The 24,854-nt window shown below is 36.7% G+C and overlaps 1 protein-coding gene across 13 annotated transcripts in view; it reads right to left on the bottom strand.

Moving 5' to 3' along the window:
• The window catches only part of DMD (dystrophin), a 1,243,922-nt gene that overhangs the window by 95,361 nt on the left and 1,123,707 nt on the right, over positions 1-24,854 (bottom strand). For all 13 annotated transcript variants that reach the window (XM_065859822.2, XM_071812091.1, XM_065859817.2 and 10 more), the window contains one exon: positions 22,931-22,991. In XM_065859822.2, coding sequence (XP_065715894.1) covers positions 22,931-22,991 — 61 coding nt within the window. The remainder of the gene's footprint in view (positions 1-22,930; positions 22,992-24,854) is intronic.

Raw genomic sequence — 24,854 nt, 5'->3', positions numbered from 1 at the left:
GAAAATAAAAAAAAAGACCTTCAACCTTACCTTTTAAATAAAAATTTGCTTAAGACATGTGGTGTCTAAATACTTTTGTACCTTAGTAATGAAAGTTACTTTTGCTTATAGATATTATATTTTTAATCAGTATTTGGAAATGTTACTTTTCCATAGTTTTGTTGCTGCAGTCATTCTTATTTCTCATTCTCAAAAATCCACAGTCATTGTTTCTCAAATGATTATCCTTCCACCCATGTCCTTCAATTTGTTCTGGTTTTAGGGTAACTAACAGAGCAAATAATTTCTTAAGGACGAAAATAATTTTGCAAAGATTTGTAGAAGCTGACAGACTAACAATTTTTCCAGATAGAACCCAAGCAGGGAGTGAAGGATTAGACCTCATCTAATCCACTGTTTTTATCAAATCAGTGTATTTAATACTGAACTAAAACCTTTGGAGAGTTTTATTTTTAGCAGCTTGCCATACTAAGTATTCATTTGGCTTTATTCTAAGAACTACAATTTAGGATTCAAAGAGAAGAAACATATTTTTTGTTCACAAGGTATCTTCGTTAATAGCCTTAATTCCCTAAACAAACAAATACCTTTTTTTTCTTTTTAATTGATGCCATATTTTTATTATTTGTCTGATACTTTTCATAGTAAACTTTACACTTCACTGAGGCTAGCATTTATTTTAAAATTTTAAAAGGGATTATATGCAATTTGGTGATGGTAGTGCACTCTATTGGACTGGAGACAAACTGACTGGTTTTGATAGTTATTTCCATGTCAACATTGTACATGAAGCTTGCTAGGAATTTGGAGAAAACAAGGCCAGCGGGACTATGTCTATGCTGCCATTTAATTATATTATTTAGTCTATGAAATGGCCAAGACACATCAACTCTGCAAATGTGACAATATTTTGGTTATTTGGACTTCCTAGTGGCACGGTATCTTATACCTACAGTGCTGTGTGTGTCTACCCTGAGAGTAATGGTCGTCTCTCGGGCAAAATTTCAGACATTGACTCTTGTTCTTACTGCTGAGAGCCGGGCTGCTCTACAGCAGACAGGCCATGGTATTCCTCTACATCCCACTTCGCGCTCTTGTGGACCTAAGGCATGATTTTATTTACACATATATATACTTTTTTTTTTTTTCCCATTTCTAATTGCCTGACCTGATGTAGGAGATGTTGCAACCGAATTGCAGCAACAACTGCAGTGTCTTTTTGAAACCTGTTAGGCCTGTTGCTGCAGAATAAATCCATCACATCAAATGGCAAAAACTTCTCCCTATATTGGGAGAACCAGAAGAGTTCTGGATCAGCTCAAACCCCTGTGACTTAAATGCCATGCAGCTGAATACAGTGCTTTGCTGTGCTAGATCCTCAAGCTTTCTTGAATAGGCCTACCAAAGAAATCAGCTGGTAATCAAAGTAATTATTTTTAAGGAGTGAATTTTCTATCCAGGAAGGAACTGATTTGACAAAACCAACTCACTACCAATGATGAGCAGCCATATAATAATTTCTTTTAAAACATGTTGTATGCTCTATGTGCAATTTTCAAAGTTTGCAGCGGTCAAATTTACTAAGTTGAAAAAACTGGTTTTTTCCATGGAAAAACTTTGTAAGCTGGCCGAATTTTTGACAGAATTAACTAACTGAAGAAGCACCTCCAATGCATGCCAGCAGAGCAGCTGGCCTCTCACAGCATTTCTTTCTAAAAGTTTCATTATGTACAAAGGAATGGTTTAGGTAGCAATTTCTATAGGAAACTGGTAAAAGGTGGGACTTAGAAGAACACTCATCTGCGCTCCTGGACTCCTCTGTGTTCACATACACTACAGCATCTCGCCAAGTTTGTAAACTGCAAAACTACAGGTGTTCAGTGACAATCCTCTAACCCTTTTAGTGCATCGCATACTATACACTGAGCTGAATTTTACTTCCAAACAAAATTTTGGCTGCATTCCTCAGTAGGTACAGGTTGTTCTCACATTGTCAGACTGTCCCATTCTCTCACTTAAAACAATTGGGTGGATTTTTAATTTCATAGGTTTGCTTGTTCCTGGATTTCCACAGTTTATATAAATTAGTTCCAGCCACCAAATCCAACACTGAAAAAGACATTTCTCATTTTCTTGATTTAGGACATTATGCTGAAATTCTATTTTTTCTCTACTGCGTCTGTGTAATTTGCAATTAAGAGGATAATTTAAAATACCCTTTACAGAACAATTTAAGTGCCTATTCTATCATTTTCCTCTAAGTCAACATTTCATAAAGTGCTAAGTTTGACACTACGTAATTTGGTAGGAAATTTAGCACTGGATTTCAGTGAATTCAAGATAAAGAACATTAGCTGAAAAACCACCTACACATAAGCAATACAGCACTATTCTATGCTACTATTCTTCTGTGTTCATTTATTGTGTAAATATTATGTGTTTAAATAATGCCTTTTTAATAGATACGGTTTGATCTGATCCTCCCTGCCTTGACACAATCAAACTGACCACAACTAAGTACAAGGAATTCAAATAGTATTATGAGTACTAAATTACTAGAAACAGTACAACATTAACCTTAGATTGGTGTGTATATATAAGAGCAGAATTGAGATCGCTATTTTTAAGGAACACCTTCATTTTTATTTCATTGGTAAAATAAATTTCTGGTCTTTACTGGAACATAAGGGCATAATGCAGCTGTAAAGTTAAAAGTACATGTAGAAACCAGGGGACTTTAACCCTGACTGAATTTTCCACCAGCCAATATCCTAACACAAAGGGATCCTCTAGTCAGTCTCTTACATTACATGATATAAAATATATATATATGTATATAATTAAGAATTTTTATGTCTTTTGCTGGCATAGGAATAGGACAAATGTGGATAGGGAAGTGGTGGGTATACAGTATAATAACTTCCAGGTGGCATATCATCTGTCTACTAGTAGGTATGTTGAAATAAATTAATGATCAAAACCAATCTAATTTTAAAAAAAAAGATCAACAAAGTCAGGATGAGTTTTTGGAAATAAGACTGCAACACAAGTGATATGAGAGCATCAAGATGATTAAACTGCAGAATCTTATTTATTATACATTAGGTAGATCAAAGCTTCTCAGTGATAAAAAGGCGCTGATTGGGGGTTGCCACCTGTTTGGTTTCACAGCAGGAATCTGTTAGGTGAAGCTGTGTTAAAGGTTGTTGGTATGTATTACATTACGAACAGCTTACATTAAAACCAACCAACAAACAAAAGCCCCAAACAAACAAAAAACCACAACAAAACTAAATTATTATTCTTTTGTTGAAGATGTTTACTTATTATTCACCAGCACATATGTTACTTTCTTAGTAAATACAAAAATGAAATTCTGTATAATTCAGGAAGATGCAGGTAAATTCTTTTACTTGAGGCACATCACGTATTTCTTTGAGATAGTGCCAAAAAGACCCGAAGAGTATTAACATGGGATATATTTCAGCTGTGGTTTTGGAGAGTGCTGAGCCTTGCAGCAGCCTGAGCTCAGAGAGGAAAGATTATGGCAAGCAAATTATCCAGGAAAACTAAAAACCTAGAGAACAAGGCAGGAGGCAGTCTTCTAGATTTTTTGGTTGTTTGTCTCTTTTGTCTAACTTCTGCACAAAGAAGAGGGAAGCTGTGACTTAGGGAAGGTGTGTGGGTGTAAATGTCTAACAGTTATGGGGAGGATCTAGTAAAGAAAGAATTGAGGAAAGCTAAAAATCTGCAAGATGCAACAAGGTGAGGTGAGGCAGCAACAATCTTTGTTAGTGTCCTTGAAACTTGCTGCAGAACTGGCAAAACAGATGAGCAGAACTTCAGTCTGGAGCTGCCAAAGCAATGTTGGGCTCTCAAGAGTTTGAGTATTTGTAGGACATAAACTTATGCATAACAGAAAGCAAAAGGAAGCGTGAGTAAGGGTCAGAAAGATCTGTTTTAGTTTGGGTTTATAAAACTGAGGAAAAAAAGGACTTTAAAAAACAAGTAGAATTGTTTGGGGGGGTCTCTAAGTGTTTCAAATTGCCGTGGTTTAACCCGAGCTAGCAATACAACCACAATAGCCACTCACTCACCCCTTCCCGTCCCCCCCCAACAGGGAAGAGAATCAAAAGGGAAGGGAGAAACTTGGACTGAGATAAACAGAGTTTAATAACAAAATACTAATACACTACTAGTAAATATATGTATATATATATAACATAGAAATAAAAGATACTCAAGGCAATTCCTCACGAGCTCTGTCCACACTGAGCAGCCAGGCCCAGGAAATGGCACCTGGTCCCAGAGCTGATCAAAAGAGAGAAAAAAGGAAAAAGGCAGAAAAGCCCAGAGTCCTCTGCAAAATGGCCATAGGCTAGGCTAAACTTCCCGACCAAAACTCCTGCAAAAAAGAGAGAAGAGAAGAAAAGGACCAGCTGGAAGGCCCTGGATCCCTAAATAAGGAGCATGATGCCAATGGGATGGAATACTCTTACTGATCAGTCTGGATGTCAGTCAAGCTCTGTCCCATCCATGCCCTTCTTCCCTGATGCCTCAGAATGTCCTTGGCTGTCAGACCAGAGCAATTAAAAACATTAACTCTGTGCTGGGGTGCTATCTCTTGTTCTCAAACTAAGTCCAAATAAAGAGCGTGCTAGCTATGAAAAATAAAGGTTTCTAACTGCATAAAGGAAATTAACCCATTTTCAGTCAAACCAGCACAAAAATACAGGCCATTGACCAAAAGCAACAGACTGACACATGAGAGAGAAGTCCCATCGGCTGACTTGATCCAAACTGAAGAGGACTATTGCAAGATGACACGATGTGGGCATACCCACACAGGCAACTTTGATAAAGGATTTACTCTGATAGGACTCTTTTCCACTCCTTATTTCTATGATAGTGATCAAATGCCCCAGAGCAAAGTAGCACTGAGGGTTTTGCACTTAGTTTTCTCAGGAGAAGAATGTACAGATACAGAATCGCATTTTGCCAGCAGCAAATGTTTATTCCACAATACTTAGGGCACTGATGTGAAAAAAAACCATTATACATGAGAGAAAATGCTGAGAATCAGATTCTGACCCCTTTTACACTGTTAAAAATAAGAAGTAACTTTGCTGAAATCAATGAGCATCTCTCTCAATCCATACAAGCTGCTTTTGGTGCAGAATTAAAATTTGATTTCCAAACTTCAGACAATAAGTCTGACAGGAGCCTAAACTGTCTCCACTAGAACTTGAGTCCTCTGTAGGTTCTTCTGCTCATTTCAAGATTGTTAGAGTGAAAATAAATGTTTATTCCTCCCTCAAACTGGAAAGAGGAGAAGAAATAATAGCATATGAAAGCAAGTGCTAACACTAATGACCATATTAGTAAATTTTTAATTGATTTTGTGTCATAGCACAATTAAAATAGTGGAAAAGCAGATGAATGAGGAATGTGCAGGAGAAAGGCCTGGTCAGATATGAAGGTATAGAATACCACCTGCAGTTGAGCAGTCTGCTAACTGTTTTAAATTGTTTGGTAATGTCACAGCAATGCTAAAAGAATAAGCACTTCCCTTAACATGCAGTAATTAAAAGAACAAATAAGGTGAGCACACCTATGGGCAGAAAGATAATCTCTTGGCTGTTTTCTTTTATGCCTCTAGTGATGGTTTATGTAAAAACAGCTCAGTTCATAAGTCCGAGGTTCAACACAGTATTTGGAAATGGTGGTGAGCTCATCAATGAGAGACCTTTGGGAATCAGTTTTTTAACCTCTAATTTTCAGGTGATACTTAAACTGAAGTATAGAGGGAAAGCATTCTTTTCAACAACTAGTGGCTAAAATGGTCTCACTGGCAGAATCACTGGCAGAAATCTGGAAGAAATTTCCTTCTAAACACTGAAGTAAAATTTCAAGATGCCTTTATTCCAAATTACTTGCACTAAAAGTTTATAGCTGGAAAAATAAAAATGTGGTTTAGGTTTAGTACTTCTAACTTTTGTTTTTTATTTTTTATTCCTGTAATCATTGACATTTCCAGCTACACAATACGTAGTTTGTTGCACTCAGGAAAACAGCTGAAAACCACCCATTTCCATTCTCCAGCGTTTCTAGAGGTTAAAGTGGGTATGATTTTCAAAAAGATTAAGATGCAAAACAAAAAGCTGAGGATATTTTGCTTGCTTACTTCTGCTTCCAGAGTTCACTCTTTGGATGGGAAATCTGCAAGCAGTTATAGCATATCTGAAATCCGTCCTCACAGACGTGCATCTCCTTCTGTTTTTTAGACCAAATGCAGAAACATCTTTAATGAAGAGCCGCTTCAGTAGCTTTTTCAAGGACACGCATAAGTAGAAAGTATACATACATATATTCTGGGAAACACAGTGTTTACTTATTTTGGATACAGAAGAAACTGCCAGTTGCCTTTCATTTGCCACAACACTGCTCAAGTGTCTGTCCCTGAATGAATGGTGTCTGGAATGGAAAAAAGTAATCTGTCACTGATCCTTCCCAGAAATGGCCTCTCTGCCTGTCATTATCACAATAAACAGGGCAATAAAACCCTTGCAATTTAGGTAAATCTTTCTAATGATACTATTGTTCAATGCTTGTAAAAAGCTTATAGTCTAAAATGATCTCCAAAGTTGATTTAAAAAAAAGGTCGGTTACTTATTTGATGATTATAAGATTTGGCATTGCAAGAAACCTGTATTGAACTTACTCAGATTTACAAAGAAGCTTGCTCAGACAGAATGCTAGGCACAAAACCTTTTAATTAAATGAAGACTGAATTCTGGATTCAGTGAAAATTATTCAGTTTTTATGATGTTCCACTTCACTACTGAATTTATCTAAAAAGATCAAATGGCAAAATTCTGCAAAATACTACAGTTCAGTAAGTATCTTCACTGCAGTAGGGGATAGAAGTCTAAAAGAGAGAAAATTAACTGCTTTAGCATGCTGAATCTCCCAGAAATCATCTAACGAGCATCTACAAAGAAAAAAGTAGAGTGAATCAGCACAGGGGAAAAATTAAGGTGACCTAGCAAAAAGGTGCTTCTGTGAAAGAAAGAAAACAAGTGATTTAATAAATCATTGTATAGGCAGCTGTTCAGAAACTCAGAGTCACAGCAGTCCCCTTCTGCGTTAAAGCTCTCCAAGCACCAAATGTCATCGGTCAACCCACCATGGATAGTTTTTAGTTAACCTGAGAGTGATTTTCCTTAGGTATATATGTGTTCATCAGTTTTAAAGGTTTTCCAATTCTGCAGATCTTACTAGCTGAAAAATTAATCAGTGCTGCAAGGGGAGGTGCTAGCAAGGCAATCACTGTATGAAAATCGGCCCCATTTATTCAAATACAGAAGTATCTTTCACGGAAAGGATTATACCCTGAGCTTTTGCAATAAATGCACTACAGTGTGTTTACTCATTAAAGACTCCTCTCTGCAAAAATCTGCAAAATGAAGTATTTTGAGAAGATGAAGAGGAAAGAAGGAACCTTCCTGTGCCAAATTAAAACCCAGAGACATAATGCTAGAGAACATCTAGTTACTTCTGTTCTCTGCGGGTTACTGACAGGCCAGGATACATAAAATTAAAATGGTAGGCCTTCTATTGACCTCACCCTGCTCATCATCTACTTTCCTTAACATCTTTCCCTTTGTTTTTATTTATTTTTTTTTAACTCCTCTCTGTCAGGAAGTGTTTGTTTCTAGACAACAATTACCAGGTTGATTGCATGCTTTTACTTGATCAGGACATAGGCAAACAGGATGCCTTGGTGCGTTTAGGAGATGTGGTGCTAAACTGCTTCTTCTGCTGCAAAGTATTGCTGCAGCAGGCTTCCAGATGATTGTGTCATTTTGAAACCTTCAGAAAAAAAGAAGCCAGCATCACCTCTTCCAATAAAGGACACTGGAGAGCCCTCATAATCTACCTTGGTTTCGCTTAGGGGGAGCACCCTTTTCTTCTCTCACCAATTTTAAATTGTGCGAGACAAGATGATATTTGAGTATTGTTTCACTAGAGATGATGTTTGCACTTACATTTCAATTCCTGGCTGGGTGGGGGAGGAAATATATATAAATAGCATCATTTAAACACGAAAACCAGCACTGAGCAGATGCACACTCCAGTTAACGGGGGGATTGACCATGTTTCACCGTGCATGCATCCTTTACAGATTCTCAGCAGAATCCGCTGCTTGGTACAGATTCTTGAGCAGAAGTGACAGACTTTATATAAAACTGTACTGTTGAGCAGCAGGCTGACAATGAATAAATGTCACTGAGGAGGTTAGATATACACAGCTGTAGAGATCATGAAATTCAGCCTCTGTCCTGAAAAATAAATACCTCAATAAACTAGGAAATTCTAGAACAGTGGCATCCAAATGAATGTAATAATTTTACCTGAAATATATGGGTTTGAGCTTTTCCTATTTATGAATGACAAATAAAGAAAAAGCGCTTTTTTTTTTTTTTTTTGAAACAAAAGCACAACAAAACATTTGCTGTTGCCCTGAATACTAATGATGGAAGACTGTTGCTATGGCGATGCTAATTTTAATGCTCTTGCCTGTGGACTTCATATGAACTGCCCGTTTTAACTTTTGCAAATGTCATTTACAAAATGAAAACCCATTAATGACTGGCGAGGGCACAGTGTTCCACTTTAATTAGAATAATAAGGAATGCTGATGCACAAAGTACAGGTTTGTGAATTGCTACAAAGCCCACACTGTCAAAATTAATTACCACTGATGAGGATTTTGTTCTTTTTTTTTTTTTTTCCAAAGGAAGGTTTAGAATAATACAACCATAGCTTGACTTGGAGTTGGAGCAGGCACTTTTAATACCAAGGTGGAATAAAGAAGTTTTCAAGGCTGATGGTACAGGAAAAGGTACAGCAGACCTTAGAAGTGTGATTGAACCATGTTAAATGAGCACTAATTCCAGTAATGGGGAAATGCAAGTGCCAATGCTGCCAGGAAAGATAAAATATTTTTCAGAGAAATACCTGCTCAGAAAACCAGTTAGGATTTGGAAAACAGAGTTTGTGGTTTTGAAGAATTTAAAAAGACAAGTTGAGGACAAGAAATTTAGTGGGTGCTAGGATATAATTCTGTTTTGCCTTGACGCAGTATTGCTGTGACTTGTTCATTGCCAAGTTCTGGGCCAAGCAGATGAAGTTTCAAAAAAACAACATAGATGGTAGTGGTAATCTCTTTTGTAATGCACCAGGACCTTGCAAATTGTGAGCGTACATTTGTCACGAGAAGGGGAGAAAGTTGCAACTCGGGGAAACGTCTGAGCATATAAAGTAGGTGCTCTGCTGCTAAAGGCGTTTCAGGAGTACTGACTGCAATGAGGAAGGTATACTGCAATGAAAAGCATCACAGGCAGCTGCTGAGAGTATATTGTTCAGATTAATTGTTATTATTAAATATCTCCATTGTCGTACCAATTAGAGAACCTAATTTAGAGTTGAGAGCCATTGTACTGCATGCTGTATTAACAGAAAGGAAACTTGCTTTCTCTTGTGAAGAGCTGAGCTGGTAAATAACTCGATTCATCTTTAAGCTACATCACTACTTCAGTGCAAGATCACTGGAAATGCGACTGGCCTGAGAAGAAATAGCTGCTAAAACATTTTTCTAAATTCATATTAATGATAGACTATTGTTTAATGAGTAGTCAAACTTTCTTCCAGCAGGATTAGTATGAACACCATTCTCGGTGTATTGGTATGCTTTAGTGGTAGCTTAAAATGGCCTGGCCAGTTTTGCCCTTGACTTGTTGGCTGTTGTGCAAGCTCCTGCACTTGCATTCACCTCTGCACTCAAGGTGGCTGTAATTTCATTGCATAGTACAAAAGAGAAATACAGCAAAAAATATAGATTTGACTGATAATGCTTTTGTCTACCAAGTCTGATTTTAAGTACAAGGGTTTTTGTTAGCGAGGGTTTTACTCAGAACTTGTTTCCCTCTTGCTGCTTGATTTACGGAGGAGTCACTAGATGATCACTGAACAGTGTTCTCATCAAAGACCTTTTTCTGTGAGTACCCGCTACTCTTATCAAAGGGATGTCCATAGCAGGGCTTTATGTTGAAAATGCAAATGTCAACAACTGATTATAATTTTTGCAGAGAATACTAGTATGCTTAAGTGCTGCTGCTAAATGCAGCTGTATCTAGCATGACAAACAGCCATGAGGCAGCCTGTTACTCTGAAGAGTCAGTGGGCTCAGGCCTAATTCATATTTTTGCAGTATCTTGCCCAATGGTATATTGTAGGTGTTGGTCTCTTCTCCCAAGTAGCAAGTGATAGGACAAGAGGAAATGGCCTCAAGTTGCACCAGGGGAGGTTTAGATTGGATATTAGGAAATAACTCTTCATGGAAAGGGTTGTCAGGCATTGGAACAGGCTGCCCAGGGAAGCAGTGGAGTCACCATCCCTGGAGGTGTTTAAAAGGCATTTAGACGAGGTTCTTAGGGACATGGTTTAGTGCTAGAGTTAGGTTACGTTATCGTTGGACTCGATGTTCCTGAGGGTGTCTTCCAACTGAAATTATTCTATGATTCTACCATTCTGTGATTATCTCAGAACAAGAAGAGGCAGAGACTCTCTCTTCCACTTGGTAGGAAAAACTTAGGTAACTAGTTGGAATTTGGAGGCAGCCAGAAGCAAACAGTATTTAACAAATATAGAGCTGATGTGTATTAACAAACTGACACAGTAAACTAAGTTATGTAGCTTCCCAATATTGTGAGGCTACAAAGGTTTAGAATTTATGGAATTAATGGAATTTAACTGAAATAGAGAAAAGAATTTGAGGTAGCTGTCTCCCAGAAAATTGCTACTAAACCTAATTACCAAGACAACTAGCTTCTTCTTGTGGTTCAATCTCCAGGCTCCCCATACAAGACAGTGGTATTTCTGGCAATGTCAGCCACTGCTAGAACTAATGGACAAAGAATTCAAGGGAGGTTAAGTTAATGGCACCTGCTGGCATGGGGATTCTGCAGGAACTAGAGAACCTCAGTCTTCTTCAAGACAGGTCAGACACCTGGATAAGAAATTAGTATTTTTGTTTTTCTTTAAAATTCTCTGATAATCCTTATGAACAGATAGAATGTGAAAAGTATCTGCCTTTTGTGCAGAGGTGGAGCAAAACTGATACAGTGGTATGTAACCAAGCAAAAAATATGGTCCAAAATGTACTCTGAAATGAGGTGATGGGAGAGAGCAACAGTACCACAAACAATTTCTAAGTTCACTCGCACACGTTCTCATTCATGCAACAAAGTACTCAGGGCTACTATAGTTCATTTTATGAGTATTGGTAATACAGTGAACACAGCATCTTTTAATGAGCAAGTAATGGCTAAGGCTGAATTAATTGCTGATAATCAGAGTGCATGAGTACTAAGTAAAAATCGCTTAGAAGAAGACGACAATTTTAAGCAGGAATCAGGAAAAAAATATACCTCTTTGGTGCAGTAAAAGGAGCTAAAATATTTTAAGTATAAGCAACACCCAATGTTTAAGTAGGCACAAAGTGCATATAGGAAACTGAAAAGATAACTAACTGAGGCAGCAAATTATTACATAAAACAGTGGAAATGTCAAAAGAGAAACAGCGAGGTTTGAAAGAAAACATCTATTTTGGTCTTCTTGAGCTTGGGACTTAATAACTGTCTATTGGGGAGTGCTATAAAGAAAACAGGAAATAAATCTGTAATTAACAAGTCACATTCAGAAGCTCTCAGCACAAGTATATGATACAAAACTAAAAGGAGAGGTGCTGGGGTTGCTATTAGGATATGACCAGGGACTGAAGAATAAAAGCAGTGCTAAAAGAAAACAGGGCAAAGAAGGTGATGGGCTGGAGGCAGCGTGTTGCCAGTGGGAGGACTGGCTCTGCAAAGGGAGCATTAGAAGGCAAGGGGAAAATGCAGAAAAAGTGAATGGTAAGTTATCACAAGGAAAGCCCTGACAACAAGCCAAGAGAAGACAAGCAAAGACAGTGGGAAGATGGTTTGTTGGAAGTGGTGGAATGACCTAGAAGAATGTGAATGCTGAAAAGATTCTTGGAGTTGGATAACAGGAAATTGTTAGTGACCTTATTAAGAGCTGTTTTAGTGAGAAAAGGGCACAGAAGCTAGAAAAGACTTAGCAGGAAAAAAACATGGACTGGAAACAGACACAAATTCCAGGAAAAAGGAGGGCAATGTTCTGGATATTGCACAGTGTCAGTGGAAAGATTTGTTTTGTTTTATCAAGGACAGTCTTGAAGAAGAAGACTCCCATGTAAGGGAAGAAGTAGCAGATGAACTTCAAAGAAAATACATCACTGGAAATCAAAAGTCTTAAACAAGTCTTTTTGATATGCTCCTGATGTCTATGGGAATGAAGAAGTTAAGCAAATAGACTTGTTATCTGACATCCAGTTATTTGACATTCTAAGTGTCATTCTTCCAATTTCTTGTTTTGAAATATATTATCTGTAACTGATCAAGAAACTTGCTATGACCTCAAAGGAAACTTATTTCAAACAAGAATTTTCTATCTTCAACAAAAAATGCCTTTAAACTTGGTTTCTCCCACTGTGACACGACCTTTGCTTTGAGTTGTTACTGCTGCACATCAGTCCTGCATCAGCTTGACGAATATGCTTTCCTTTGTTGTGGACAGACCATATCGCCTGTCACTGGTTGAATATTCCTTCTCTTTTTTTGGCTAATTTCAAAATAATCTTAAGGAAAAAAAAAACCAAAAACAACAAAATCAAAACAAACAATCAAACAAAACGCATGCACACACACACAAAAACAAAACACCTATCAAACATTGAAATTCAAGATAATTCAGCTGGGTACTTTGTATAAGTTTAGTTTAGGAATACTTCAAGATAATATCATCAAGAAACAGTAAAAATCAGAGCTGCCTAATGTGCTTTTCACTCATCTCTGACAGTGCTGAATATGGCTGTCACTTAGAGCCACCTTTTCTTTTGTGCTTCACATCAAAGGTAATTATGAAAATCGTGGGGTTTATTTTCACAAAACATACAGTCATTTTTGAATTATGAATGCAAACTCTCTATACCTACTGCAACCCTCTAAGTTTGGTTTGGTGAATATCTCTGAATGATAGTTCAGCTACAGAGTTCAGTTTTATATTTTAAACTGCTTAATTTCAGAATGATTTTTTAATGAACTTGAATGAGCATTGTCTTCCAAAAGTCACATTAAATATCAACATTGTAGCTTTAAAGCAAACTGTTACTATTCAATGACTTGATAATCAAGATTCAGCAAAACACAGCAATAAAAATAATTGAACGTTACTGCTATAGCTAAAAGCTGATATATATACAGAAAAATATTTCACATTAGAACTTCACTTATACTAATGAAATTTGGCCAGTAAAACTGGCAACTGCAGTATGACTGGAGCTGGTGATAAAATGGAAGTAGAAGATGCTTTCAAACACAAAACTAAACTAAATGCAAATTAATGACATGCAAAACTGTAATCAAGATATAAGTAAACCTATCATAAATGTAGGCTTGTTTACTTCGGGACTTAGTTGTTTAACCATATTTATAAAAGTCAATACATGATTTACGGATTTCAAGGATTCTCAGCAAACATGGTTAAAAACCCCTCACTGATTGGAATTTTGTTTTAAATACTTTTCAAATTGTTCCTTAACTGTTTGGGCAGAGGCAGTTCCAGGAGTAATAAAATGCATATATTATTTTAACCTTAAGATTCCTATCAAATTTGCATTTTTAAATCTTCAAGTGAAATTTTATTTGAGGAAGATTCACCTATTAGTTTATTTCATATTGGTCTTATCTCTATATCTTATATCTGAAACTAAATTATAGACAGATTTTCCTAGGAACATTTAGAGTCTTCTCTATGGCTGTAATCTGTTTACTACTTCTGCTGCTGTTGTTGCTAGTTATCTAGTAGTATTTGCAATTGCTTTAGCTTTTTGTGTGTGTTCTAAAAGAGGTGTAGATGAGGTCCGCCAACAAAATTGCCATTGATGAAGTACTAAAGCTAAATGCAATTAAGCTGAGCTAAATTGAAGATGAAATAGTAGATAAAAATCACTGATTTGGGAAGACATATACAGCTTCTGATTTTCTAATGAAGGTGCAGCTTTCCATGTGTCAGTATGCAGTGGAATCCATTAGCTTTTTGTCATGTTCCTTATAATATTAAAACGTATATCAGTTTGCTTATAGAACGTTCAGAATGGCAGATGGTGGATTGGAAAATACTGCTTAGAAACAAAGCTTAATTTAGTATTTCAGTATTTTTATTAAAAGAAAATTTAATACCTTACTCTTTATTTATCTTCCTCATGTTTGTTTATTCTACATTTTCAGTTCACAATAGCTAGAATACTGGAACAAACCCAATACTTTGTATGACCATACTCCCATCTCAAGATGTTTATGGGGTATTTCCTACTGCAAAGGTGTTCTCCTAATTATGAACAAAGTATTACACCCATGTCTCAACTAGAAATGCGTTAATCTGTGATTAAAATCTTAACACGGTGTTTCATGTCGGTGATACAGTTGAGATGTTTGTACAAAGTCATGTGTTCTCAAGTCACAGACAGCATTTTTCTATCTAGCCCTTCAAATTTTAGCTCCATGACTGTAACCTCTCTCTCTAGCAATTTTTCTCAGTATGCTTCCTGCAGGATGTCATAACCCTTAAGTGTTACATTTTACAAAATTTTCACCATTCATACAGCTTTTAAGTGAAAAAACTGAGTTACATTTTTTTTAAAAAATGAAGCACAGAAAAATGCAGCTTTGCCCCTCCACTCCTATACTAGCTGTGCAGTAGTGAACAGAAAAAGCATCTTGAAAAGGAAAACCAGGAGACAGGTACATATTGAAATTCAAAAGGCAGTCTTGGCTATTTACTGGCTAGACATCTATTTAAAGCCCTTTTTCTACTTAACTGTTAAAATAATAGAAAGTTTTCTGGCAGATATCTAGATAAATACAAACTACCTGAACGAGACTGAATTATCATGGGTTTTGATATTTCGATTTTTTTACAACCTTTATCTATCGCATAAAAATTCAAATGTGACTGTTCATCTCCCACATTAATATACCACACAATTCCATTAACGTAATAGTGCGTAAGTTCACATCATAAAGTGTGAAGTGTAGAAGTGAAGAATAAAAATCATACCAACAACTTCACACATATTTACCGCAACCTGATTTGTAGCAATTTATTGCCGTATTAAATGACTCTGCGCCCCTGTCAAGCCCCCAGCCTAACACTTACGTACAGCATTTACGCAAGCAATTTGGCCCTGCTGGGAAAGAGGACCTAGACACACAGAGTGAGTAGGCGTTCAGTAGCAAAGTTTGACCTCTACTCACTACTCTACTCAGTAGGCTGTGAGCACCATTTGGTGTCTGTGCCAGGCTGGTTATGTAAAGAGTGATACTGGATAATGACTCTCTGTTGTTTTGTACCACGGTCTCATTTTCTGAGCTCAATTGCCATGGAAAAAACATGAATGCTTGTCTCATCAAAACTACTTGTAAGAAAAGCAATTCATTCAGAGATGTTGTGATGCATTTTTAATTTTTTGTGGTTTGTTTTTCTTAAATTATCTAGTGATAGATTTCCTAATACAAAAATTTATCTGACGAATACTTGAAATTCAAAGCAAATATGTAGCATGCAAGAGGCTGCCAAGCCTATACATCATTTTTGAAACTTCAATTTATCTCATCAAGTTCAACTTTTAAATCAGAAAATGAAAGTGAGCAAAATGAATATAGATGATTTGATCAGTCCTAACCTTTTGGTTAGAATCTTTACTTAAGTCTAAATGCAATCTTACTGACTTTTATACAGTTCTCAGTTAATTCATTCTCTGTTTCCATTAGAATCTATGACCCCTAAGCATAATATATACACAAATTACTTCTCAGGATTGAAGGTCTAAAGATAAGGATATCACAGAACTGATATGCAACACAGAACTGATTGCCGCTATACCAGACAAGAAAAAAAAAAAAAAAATCATTGAAAGGGATTCCATAAGAAGAAAAATGGATCAAATAATCCATAGTCATGATTCAGTAAGTAAAGACTAAACAAATCACTCGTGACAAGAAATGTGCCAAAACAATTAGAGAATATTCTGAAAAATAGGAACTTACTGCAGTCTGTAGGAGAATTGGCATCTTACAATTCCAGGGAAAGAAAAAATGCAAGAGACATTCAGCAGCTTCAGTGAGTTCACTTGGGAAAAGAAAGTCAGTCAGGGAAAAAAATCCAACCTTGCCCTGAGAGGCCACTTAGAGAAACAAAAGCAGCCCAGCTGATATGTCTGATTATTGCATTCTCAGTCTTCTCTTGATTGTTGCATTGCCCTGCCTGCCAATACTAGAGCATTGCACTGTCTATCAAAGTCTGTGCATCCATAGCAAATATAGCTGGTGATGTAAATTTTAGGTATCCATATCCACTACTTTTTTCATTGGTATTGAAACATGTCTTAAAAAGCATAAATGTTAATTACAGTCCTGCCTTATATTAGACTGATAAGATAAAAAGAAGATAAAAAAAGGCACAGTGGGTAAAGAGGGATCAATGTAATGCTGAATGTCTTATTATATGGATGAAATTTTTCCCATGTGGAATGGGGAATTAGTTGGTCTGCTTATTTGTGGAGCTAGCTGGTTCAGAAAAGACACTGAACCAAAGGCAATGCACACAATAGATGTGGCAAGTGCTGTTTTGGAGAAGCTGTCAGTCTTCAGAGAAAACAAAGGAATTATGAGACTTCTTGGTATAATAAGGATATGTAAAATATCTGAGATATTGTTCCCCGTTTCCTTGAAGATTTCATTGGACAGTTGTCAGAAGCTGTCTTCTCTTTGTCTGTCATCTAAATTAAGTATGTAATTGATCTTTAAAAAAAAGAAAAATCTGACAGGCAAATCTTTCTATTTTTTCCCTTAATATGTCTAATCTTTTCAAGTTCAAAGCATTCCAGTGGAAATGAAACATAATTCCTATTTTTGAAACCTGCTCATTAAGCACACAACGTTTAAAACATGGGCTTGAAGTATACGGCAATAAATTTTAGCTATCAGGAGTAGCTGTAAAGTCTACTTTTTTTTTATTGAAGATCTGGCATATACTCTATAAAATAAGACCATATCGTATACATGTCATTCAACTTTGTAAAAATTATATTGGCTATGTTAATTTTTTTTCTTGATGATGTGTAACACAGTCAAGCTACATTTAACTACTGAACTAAAATGAAATGTATAGAAATGAAGTAAAAAGTGAAATTCAAGTAAATTCAAGTAAAAATCACATTCAGCTTACAATAAATATAACAATTTTGCCTACAATAGAAGTAAAATATTTAATGTTATATAATTATATTCTGTTACTCCATAAAGATGTGAACTCCCTGTATAGTATCAAAAGTTTATTATTCAGATTACTGCCTACAAAAATAGTTCATGTATTACTCTCCTTGCTCCAGAGCTGGAAAACAATGAATAGCTGGATTTAATGGATTTTAAATGTTGGTACATTCCTTTTAATTAGGAAAACAGGAAAGCCAGTTTCCATCTTAAAATTCTCTTACCCAGCTCATTACTAAACTGACCAAACAACATTACGTGCATAGCACATTTTAAGATTTAGTCTGCACAGAAATTGTCCCTTCACTATTGAACCTCTCTGCAATGCTTCAGACTATACACTCTTCGTGAAAATTTTTACTGAATGAATTTGACAACAAAGCATAAGAAATTTCCTTTCCACTTAAATATGAGAATTGTCATATCAAGAGGACCAAGCTCTGTAAATTTTGTGCAAGTACATGAGGAAGCTGCTCTCCGCCCTCCACAGCAGGCACCGCGTCACGCACCATCACAGTGGGAAAGCACAAGGATTCCATCAGTTCCTGCCCCAAACGAGAGGCCACAGCCCTGCCCTCAGCCCCTGCACCAGCTAGGATTTGATAAAATTGCTGCTGAGTACTTATAATTCATTTCAAAACAAATTAAATCCCCTTCAGTTACTTTGCATGCAAGGGCAGTAACTCCCCGCTGACAGATGGTAACGAAGAGCAGACCCACGGTATCTTCCCGGAGTGCTCTTGCTCAGCCAGCGGGAACACATCTGTTCATTACCTCCGCTTTCATTTTAAAGGTAGTTAAAGGCTCAAGATTTCTCATTTATTTACACTCTGAGTTTAAATTTTTGTGACAACTTTTGGAACCAAGGCTTCACAGCCCTACAAATTACAAAGAAAAACTCTGCACTTGGACAAACCTCTAAGAAATGTCAGGTATTTAATTTAGGTTTTTATGCTAGACAGCATGATAATTTACATCATGCAAAGGCAAATGGAAATGTATTATAGTTTTTCATTCCTTCACAATAGTTTCAGTTTTGGTATGGAGAGTTTAGAACTGAAGGACAGGAAAAGATCATGATAGCTGTGCTTCTAAGGAGCCAAAATAATACCTTTTTGGTGCTTGGTAGATAGATTAACTGTCAGCTATACACATGGTTTTCATAGCTTGCTCACAGCATCATTCACTACGTATACATAATACATACATATAATTGTCACAAAACCAGGACAATAATCATACATTATTTATTTATGGTTCTCCATGTCTCTCTCTGTTCCGTCTGACAGAAAGTTCCTACTTGCTTTTGTGTTTTGTACTTATCTACATTCTGCAGAAGAAACAATTAACCCCAGTGATTTTACCAGAATAGCAACTTTTTGCTTTATTTTATCTCAGTAGAATTTAATTCAGATAGATTCGTTTATCCTGTCTCTAAGTTGAACAACAGTAAAAGAATCATTACTTTAATCTGTTTGCTTTTACAATGAAAACTCAAGGCTCTTAGCTTTTTTCTGTGTTGAAATTCTGCATGGTTAAACAACTATTAAAAGGGAGATTAAAAATTAAGACAACAAAGAAGTATGTTTATAGAAACTGGCCTGCTACATCTCCAGTGTGATGTGTGGAAAGAATGCAGAATCTAAAACTAACAAAAATGTATGTCACAAGCCGATACATTTAATACAAGTCAAATATTCTCATAGGGAACTACAATGTGAAAGAGAGTAAAAATGTGGAGATGCATAGTCCTCACAGTTAGTTCACTGCATAGCTAATTTATACAGATAGGCTCATATGGATGTTCTCAAGGAGTCAAATCTATGCTCCTGAGAATCCGGCTTTGTCCTCAGCAGGACAAAGTTCAGTGAACTGCTATAATCTGTATAAGAAAATAAGCTTGGCTGGGAAATAACTTGGAAGGCTTCCTTTGTGGGAAGTACTGAGATGAAAGACTACTGCATTTTTGCAGAAGCACTTTAAATCCTTCAAAAGAATGGGCACAGCAAGAGGGTAAGAAGACAGACACTCTTAACTGGCAAGTCGTTTATACAGAGGAAGAATAATGTCACAGATTAGCACAAACATAGAAGTCACAGCTACAGAATTTCAACCCATCACCATGGCAGGACTACTGAATTGTTTTTCAGAGAGAAAGTGTGTTGCAGAGTTCAGTCCAACTCCTCCTCTTTACTCTGAGGGAACTGAGATCTCCGAGCACTGTGTTACAGACACGTTTGCCAAGCACAGAATACGCCACGCACAAGGGAGATGCAAACATGACTGGCAGCGTAGCTGCCTAATGTCCCCTCGTGCCCTGGGAGAACGGAGACTGAAGAGGAATCGGGATATGCAGCATGATTGAATGCTTCTTCTGGTGTTGCAAAATCCAAAGTAGACATTCGATTTTGCTATCTATCAGTGCTTTGGAGCAGCTCCTCTATGTGTTCGATTTGAAGATTAGAATGTGCATGTGTATGCATGCACACGCGAGATCCCTTTCATCATGGGTGAGGTCTGCTAAGATGTGATCTAACCTGAATTACGATGTTAAAATCTGCAGCCTCCCCACCTTCATTATCTTTTTTAGACTTTGAGACTTCCTTTTTTTTGACACTTACTCAATATTCTTTGTGCTGTGCATTTTTTCCATTTGCTTTTCAGATTTCTGAGGTACAATAATTGTCTGTTTTGTCTCCCAAAAACTTAAATTTAGAAATTTTAATGAATACCTAAGCCATTATTAAAGAGCACAGACATGTCTGTGCCGGCTTCTGCCTTCCCATTCTCTGGGTTTCACTCCAGTAAGAGAAGGATCAAGGTCTTCAAAGAACAAGACTGATTTAACTGAAAACTGTTTTTTATATTCCTCTCCTTTTTTAAATCTAATAAAACCTTTCAATCCTGTACTAGACAAAGATCAAAACAAAAAGGGTTGGATAAAATGTGTTTTCGAGCAATTTTACATGTTTTAATTCAGAGGCAAAACTGAGAGTTTTTCAACTCAGTCGCACCCTGTGCTGTTCAGTACCCAAGCAGCAATGTCCACTTGCCGCTTGAGAAGCCAAGATACTTCTGCCGTCCTGGAACACAAACATTTGATTTCTCCATTCGCTGGGAAAGAGAGAGAGGTGGGGCACAACTGTTGGCTTAGGTCTAGCTTGTCATCTTCATAAAGAGGGACATACATGAAAGCATGGAAGGAAATCCACCAGAATGCAGCAGCTGGTGCAATGCCATTCAACTACAATTTTCATGAGCCTGACACTAGGCCAAGAAACTGAAAAATGGGAATACTGGGAAACAGGTTGTAAGCTGCTGATAATTATATTTTCCATAGCAATGATGCCTACACCAATAAAACTTGGAAAAAAAATGCAAACTGGCATGAATAATCTCAAGAAGGAATTACTGAAGTGATAGCTTTGGAGGTAAGTAGTTACTGCAGATTAATCAACTGGATGAAAATGAAATTTAAACCTGGAAAATCATAAGGCTTGAAGATATCTAGCAGTAAGTAAACATCGCTGCTAAAGATTTAGCACTAAGTACCACCTGATTTATGGATTTATCAAATGCTATGCCATTGCAAATGTGAAAATGATGAGATAAAACTGTTAAGCATCAAGGGAAAACCAGATAAAATGAAAAACAATAAAATGTGTAGTAAATGTTAATGAAGGGGGCTAGCACCAATATTCTAGATTGATGACAGAAAGAAAATTATGTAAACATGAAAAAACCACTAGCTGTAGCTGCTTAGCCTTCATGGAAGCTTTTAGATAATTAACAACTGATAGAAAAGCAATAGGTCAAAGATTAAAGAAAGAATATGCCAAGTTTAAAAGTCAAAATGAGAGAGAAAACAATTTAGTTCTGTGTAAATATGAAATATGGGGGATGAGAATGAATGAAAAGGAAAATGACTGAGGACAGCTGGAGAAGGGAACAGATGTAGCAGCTCACTAAGACTCATTAAAACTTGACCGGTTTGTTTTACATCTCAAGGACAGCAAGTTTTTTAACAAAATATATGGTTGACTTTAATCTATAATTAAACTAGTAATGCTATAACTCTTTATGGCTATTAAGATACTTTCTAAAGTGAGCAAAATCAAACAAATGTATTCATTTGAATTTGTAAATGGCCTAGAACAGAGGACTAAAAACCTAGTAAGGAATAAGCAAGAGCACCACTGACCATCAGCACAAAGAGTCAACAGTTACCCATGGCTGCTGGACACAAGTAGCACAGAGGGAGGTGGGAAGCACAGTATGAAATACATCTTGTGCCTGTGTTAAGAATTGCCAAGGCATCTCTCCCCATAACGGCAAGCCATGCCATGGGCAAGAGAGAAGAAGGATCCTTTCCTTTTATTGCCGTAAACTGGCTCTTACATGCCAGAACACGGACTTGCTTTCCAGCATTTGTCTTCTGTAGATTGCACCTCCTCCTTGACAGACCTTTCCAGCTTCCTTGTGGCTGTTTCATTATCCATAGCCAAATACAAACATCAGAAAAATTACAAATTTAACAAAACAGTAAGCCATCTTAGGTATAACTGTGCCTCTGAATTGCACTACAGACTTAGTTTTCTTCACTCATAATTCAAGTGCTGTAGCAGTGAACATTGCTACTGCAAAAGCCATTTGCAACCAGATGGCTTCAGTGGCACTAGTTAAGTTTTCAAAGCGTTTTGGGAATATAAGGAGAAACCATGTGAATATGTGTATTTCAATTTCTTGCACTACATTCGTTATTGCAGGTATTGCATCACCTGTTTTCTTCAGAAGTTATGTGTTGTGGTGTGCTGTGACTCTGTTTAGGGCACAAGAAGCATGTGTTTCCAACTTGTTGATTTTTAAAATTTTCTCCTAATTTGTTAAGCATACACATCTCTTAAAGCAAACTAGCTTGATTTGGGATCTAAGCTCTAAAAGAATAGTCCATAGGGACTAATTTGTCCCTCTTCATTCCTCAGATAAAGAATTTACCAAATACTATCCCTAAAGGAATTCGTAGTATGAAGTATGTGCATTGCTATGTTAACAAATCCAGTGTTATCACATTCAGAGCTGCAATTTGGATTTTGTTGTTGTAGTTTTGGTTGGGTTTGCAGTTCTGTTTGTTTGTTTGTGTTTGTTTGTTAGTTTGTCTGTTGGTTTTGCAAAACCTGCCATACATACTCTTCAGTGGGAAATGGTACAAATTAACCTGTGATCCAGATATCCCGATGCTTTACTTAGTTTGCACATGATTTACAGCAGCATAAAACCAAAGAACATACAAATCAGTGCATCCTACTGTGTTTTTAAATAAGTAGCACACTTCTGTGAAATTTATTGTATGCTTCACTCCTTTTTGTTCTTCCCATTTAGACACCACAGGAGCAGTACACAATAATCTAAGAAAATTACTAACTATCCTCTTAAATGACAAATGAAAATAGCTGGAATGAATTACTATTTATACTCACTTGATATAATACGGCACTTTGTTTGGTGAGATTGCCCTCTCCCAGGGGCCTTGGACAGAAGCTGTTAACAACAAACAAACAAATAAATAAATAACTGCACACACACATTCATACATGCAAACATACCTAGAAGAGAAACATGGAGGTCAAGTTCAAAGCAAACAGGAAAGACAACGTTAATCTCTAGAATTACAATTTTACACTTGGCCACGCTGATACAGGTCTGTTTGCTCAGTTGTCCATGAAGGCAGGAAGGATTAACCTGCTGTTCTGAAATTTCTGTCCTAATCTGAGAGAAATGGAACTCATTCAGCTGCAAAGATAAATACAAAAAAACCCTCCTTGTCTACTAAGCTTACAGAACAGATAGGAAGCAGAACAAACAACCCATCTTTCTGGTGTGTTCTTTCATAGCGTTTCACCTGCTAATGTGTTTGACCAGGTTTTCTTCAATTTCTTTCCTCGTGTGGTCAGTGCTTTCCTTTCTTCTAAGAACAGAATTACCTGCTTATTTACATTTTATATTGGGTGAAATAACACTGAGGAACCATCTAAGTATTTTGCTTATTCTCTTGTTGACTTGTTCTAAATAAAGAACAACTTATTTTTATTTATCAACATTATTAATTGTGTCTTACTTAATTCCAATAATAGCAAATAATGGAGAAAATGATAGTTTGATCATGAAACATAGAGAGGAAATGACATTACTCACGCTTGCCTATCACAGTGGTAAATGTCAATATCAACTTACAATTTAATAAAAATATTTTGTAACAAAGTTTTATAAAACTCATTGCTGACAAAACAATTGTAAATCATTTTTAGTAGAAATTTTATTAGAGGCAGAGATAACTTATCATTTAGGCCACAATCAGAAATATATTTTTTTTAACTAAGAGTTTGTTATTTGTCAAAACCAGTAGAACCAAGGGTTTTCTTCTTTAATATCGTGATTTAAAAAATATATGAAAAGTAAACTAGTGGGGAAAAAAAGCCTGTCTCCTTCACCCGGAGTAACCCTTCTTTTTAGTGACCCCTGCTGTTCACAAAGGAAAATAATTGTTACCGAGACAATTAGTGATGAGCTGTTTGATCCTTTTGCTCAGAGTATTTTGTTTCCCCTCATTCAAAATACTTTAAAAACGCCAGTCCCAACCTGCAGGTACTTTAACAAAGTCAACAAATCAAAATCCATACAAATAAAATAACCAATGTGTACATTTCATACATCTTGTATCATAACTGTTAACCATATTCACAGAAGTCAGTCTGCAGAATGAAATACACTTGCTCCTATACTGGTGCGTGGACAACAAGAATTGGAGGAAAGAAATGAAATGTGCTTATAAAAATGGCTGTAGAGGGAAATCTTGCTATTTTGTTGGTTGCACATGCATGGATTGTGAGGAGGGCTGGAAGGAGGCTACGGACCCCAGAGGGGGATAAATCAGATACCAGCAGTGGAGGAAGCTGGAGACATTCTAGATGGTCTGAAGAGGAAAAAGAAAAGCAACTGGGAACAGGGTGCAGGCTGGCGACTGTGGTAATGGGTTTTACATGTATTTTAGACAATGCTGAGAAACTAGGGAAAGGAAGGAATGTGTCTGGAAGAAATATGACTGCGATAACCGTGTTCTATATTGCTGTTGGCCAAGGCGTTATAAAAAGCCTACCACAGCATCTCTGTAAGTCCTGCTGTTTTCAGCCCTCACCTAACTATCTGTAGCTAAGCTGAGTGTATTGCTTTCCTGTTGCTTACACAGTTTTGCATTCCTTAAAAAAGAAAGGTGAAATTAGATTTCAAGTGTAGGAACCATGAATAAAGGTAAGTCTTGAAGTGTACAAGAAACAGAGAATTTGAATTAGAGTGTTAGATCCCATGGAGAAATAGCACGCTGCCCTGCCACTGAAGTTTGCATCA

Source organism: Patagioenas fasciata, chromosome 1 (genome assembly GCF_037038585.1).
Source record: "Patagioenas fasciata isolate bPatFas1 chromosome 1, bPatFas1.hap1, whole genome shotgun sequence".
Taxonomy (NCBI): Eukaryota; Metazoa; Chordata; class Aves; order Columbiformes; family Columbidae; genus Patagioenas; species Patagioenas fasciata.
The sequence above is the reverse complement of the archived record's forward strand: the minus strand, read 5'-3'. Positions and strand labels throughout refer to the sequence as shown.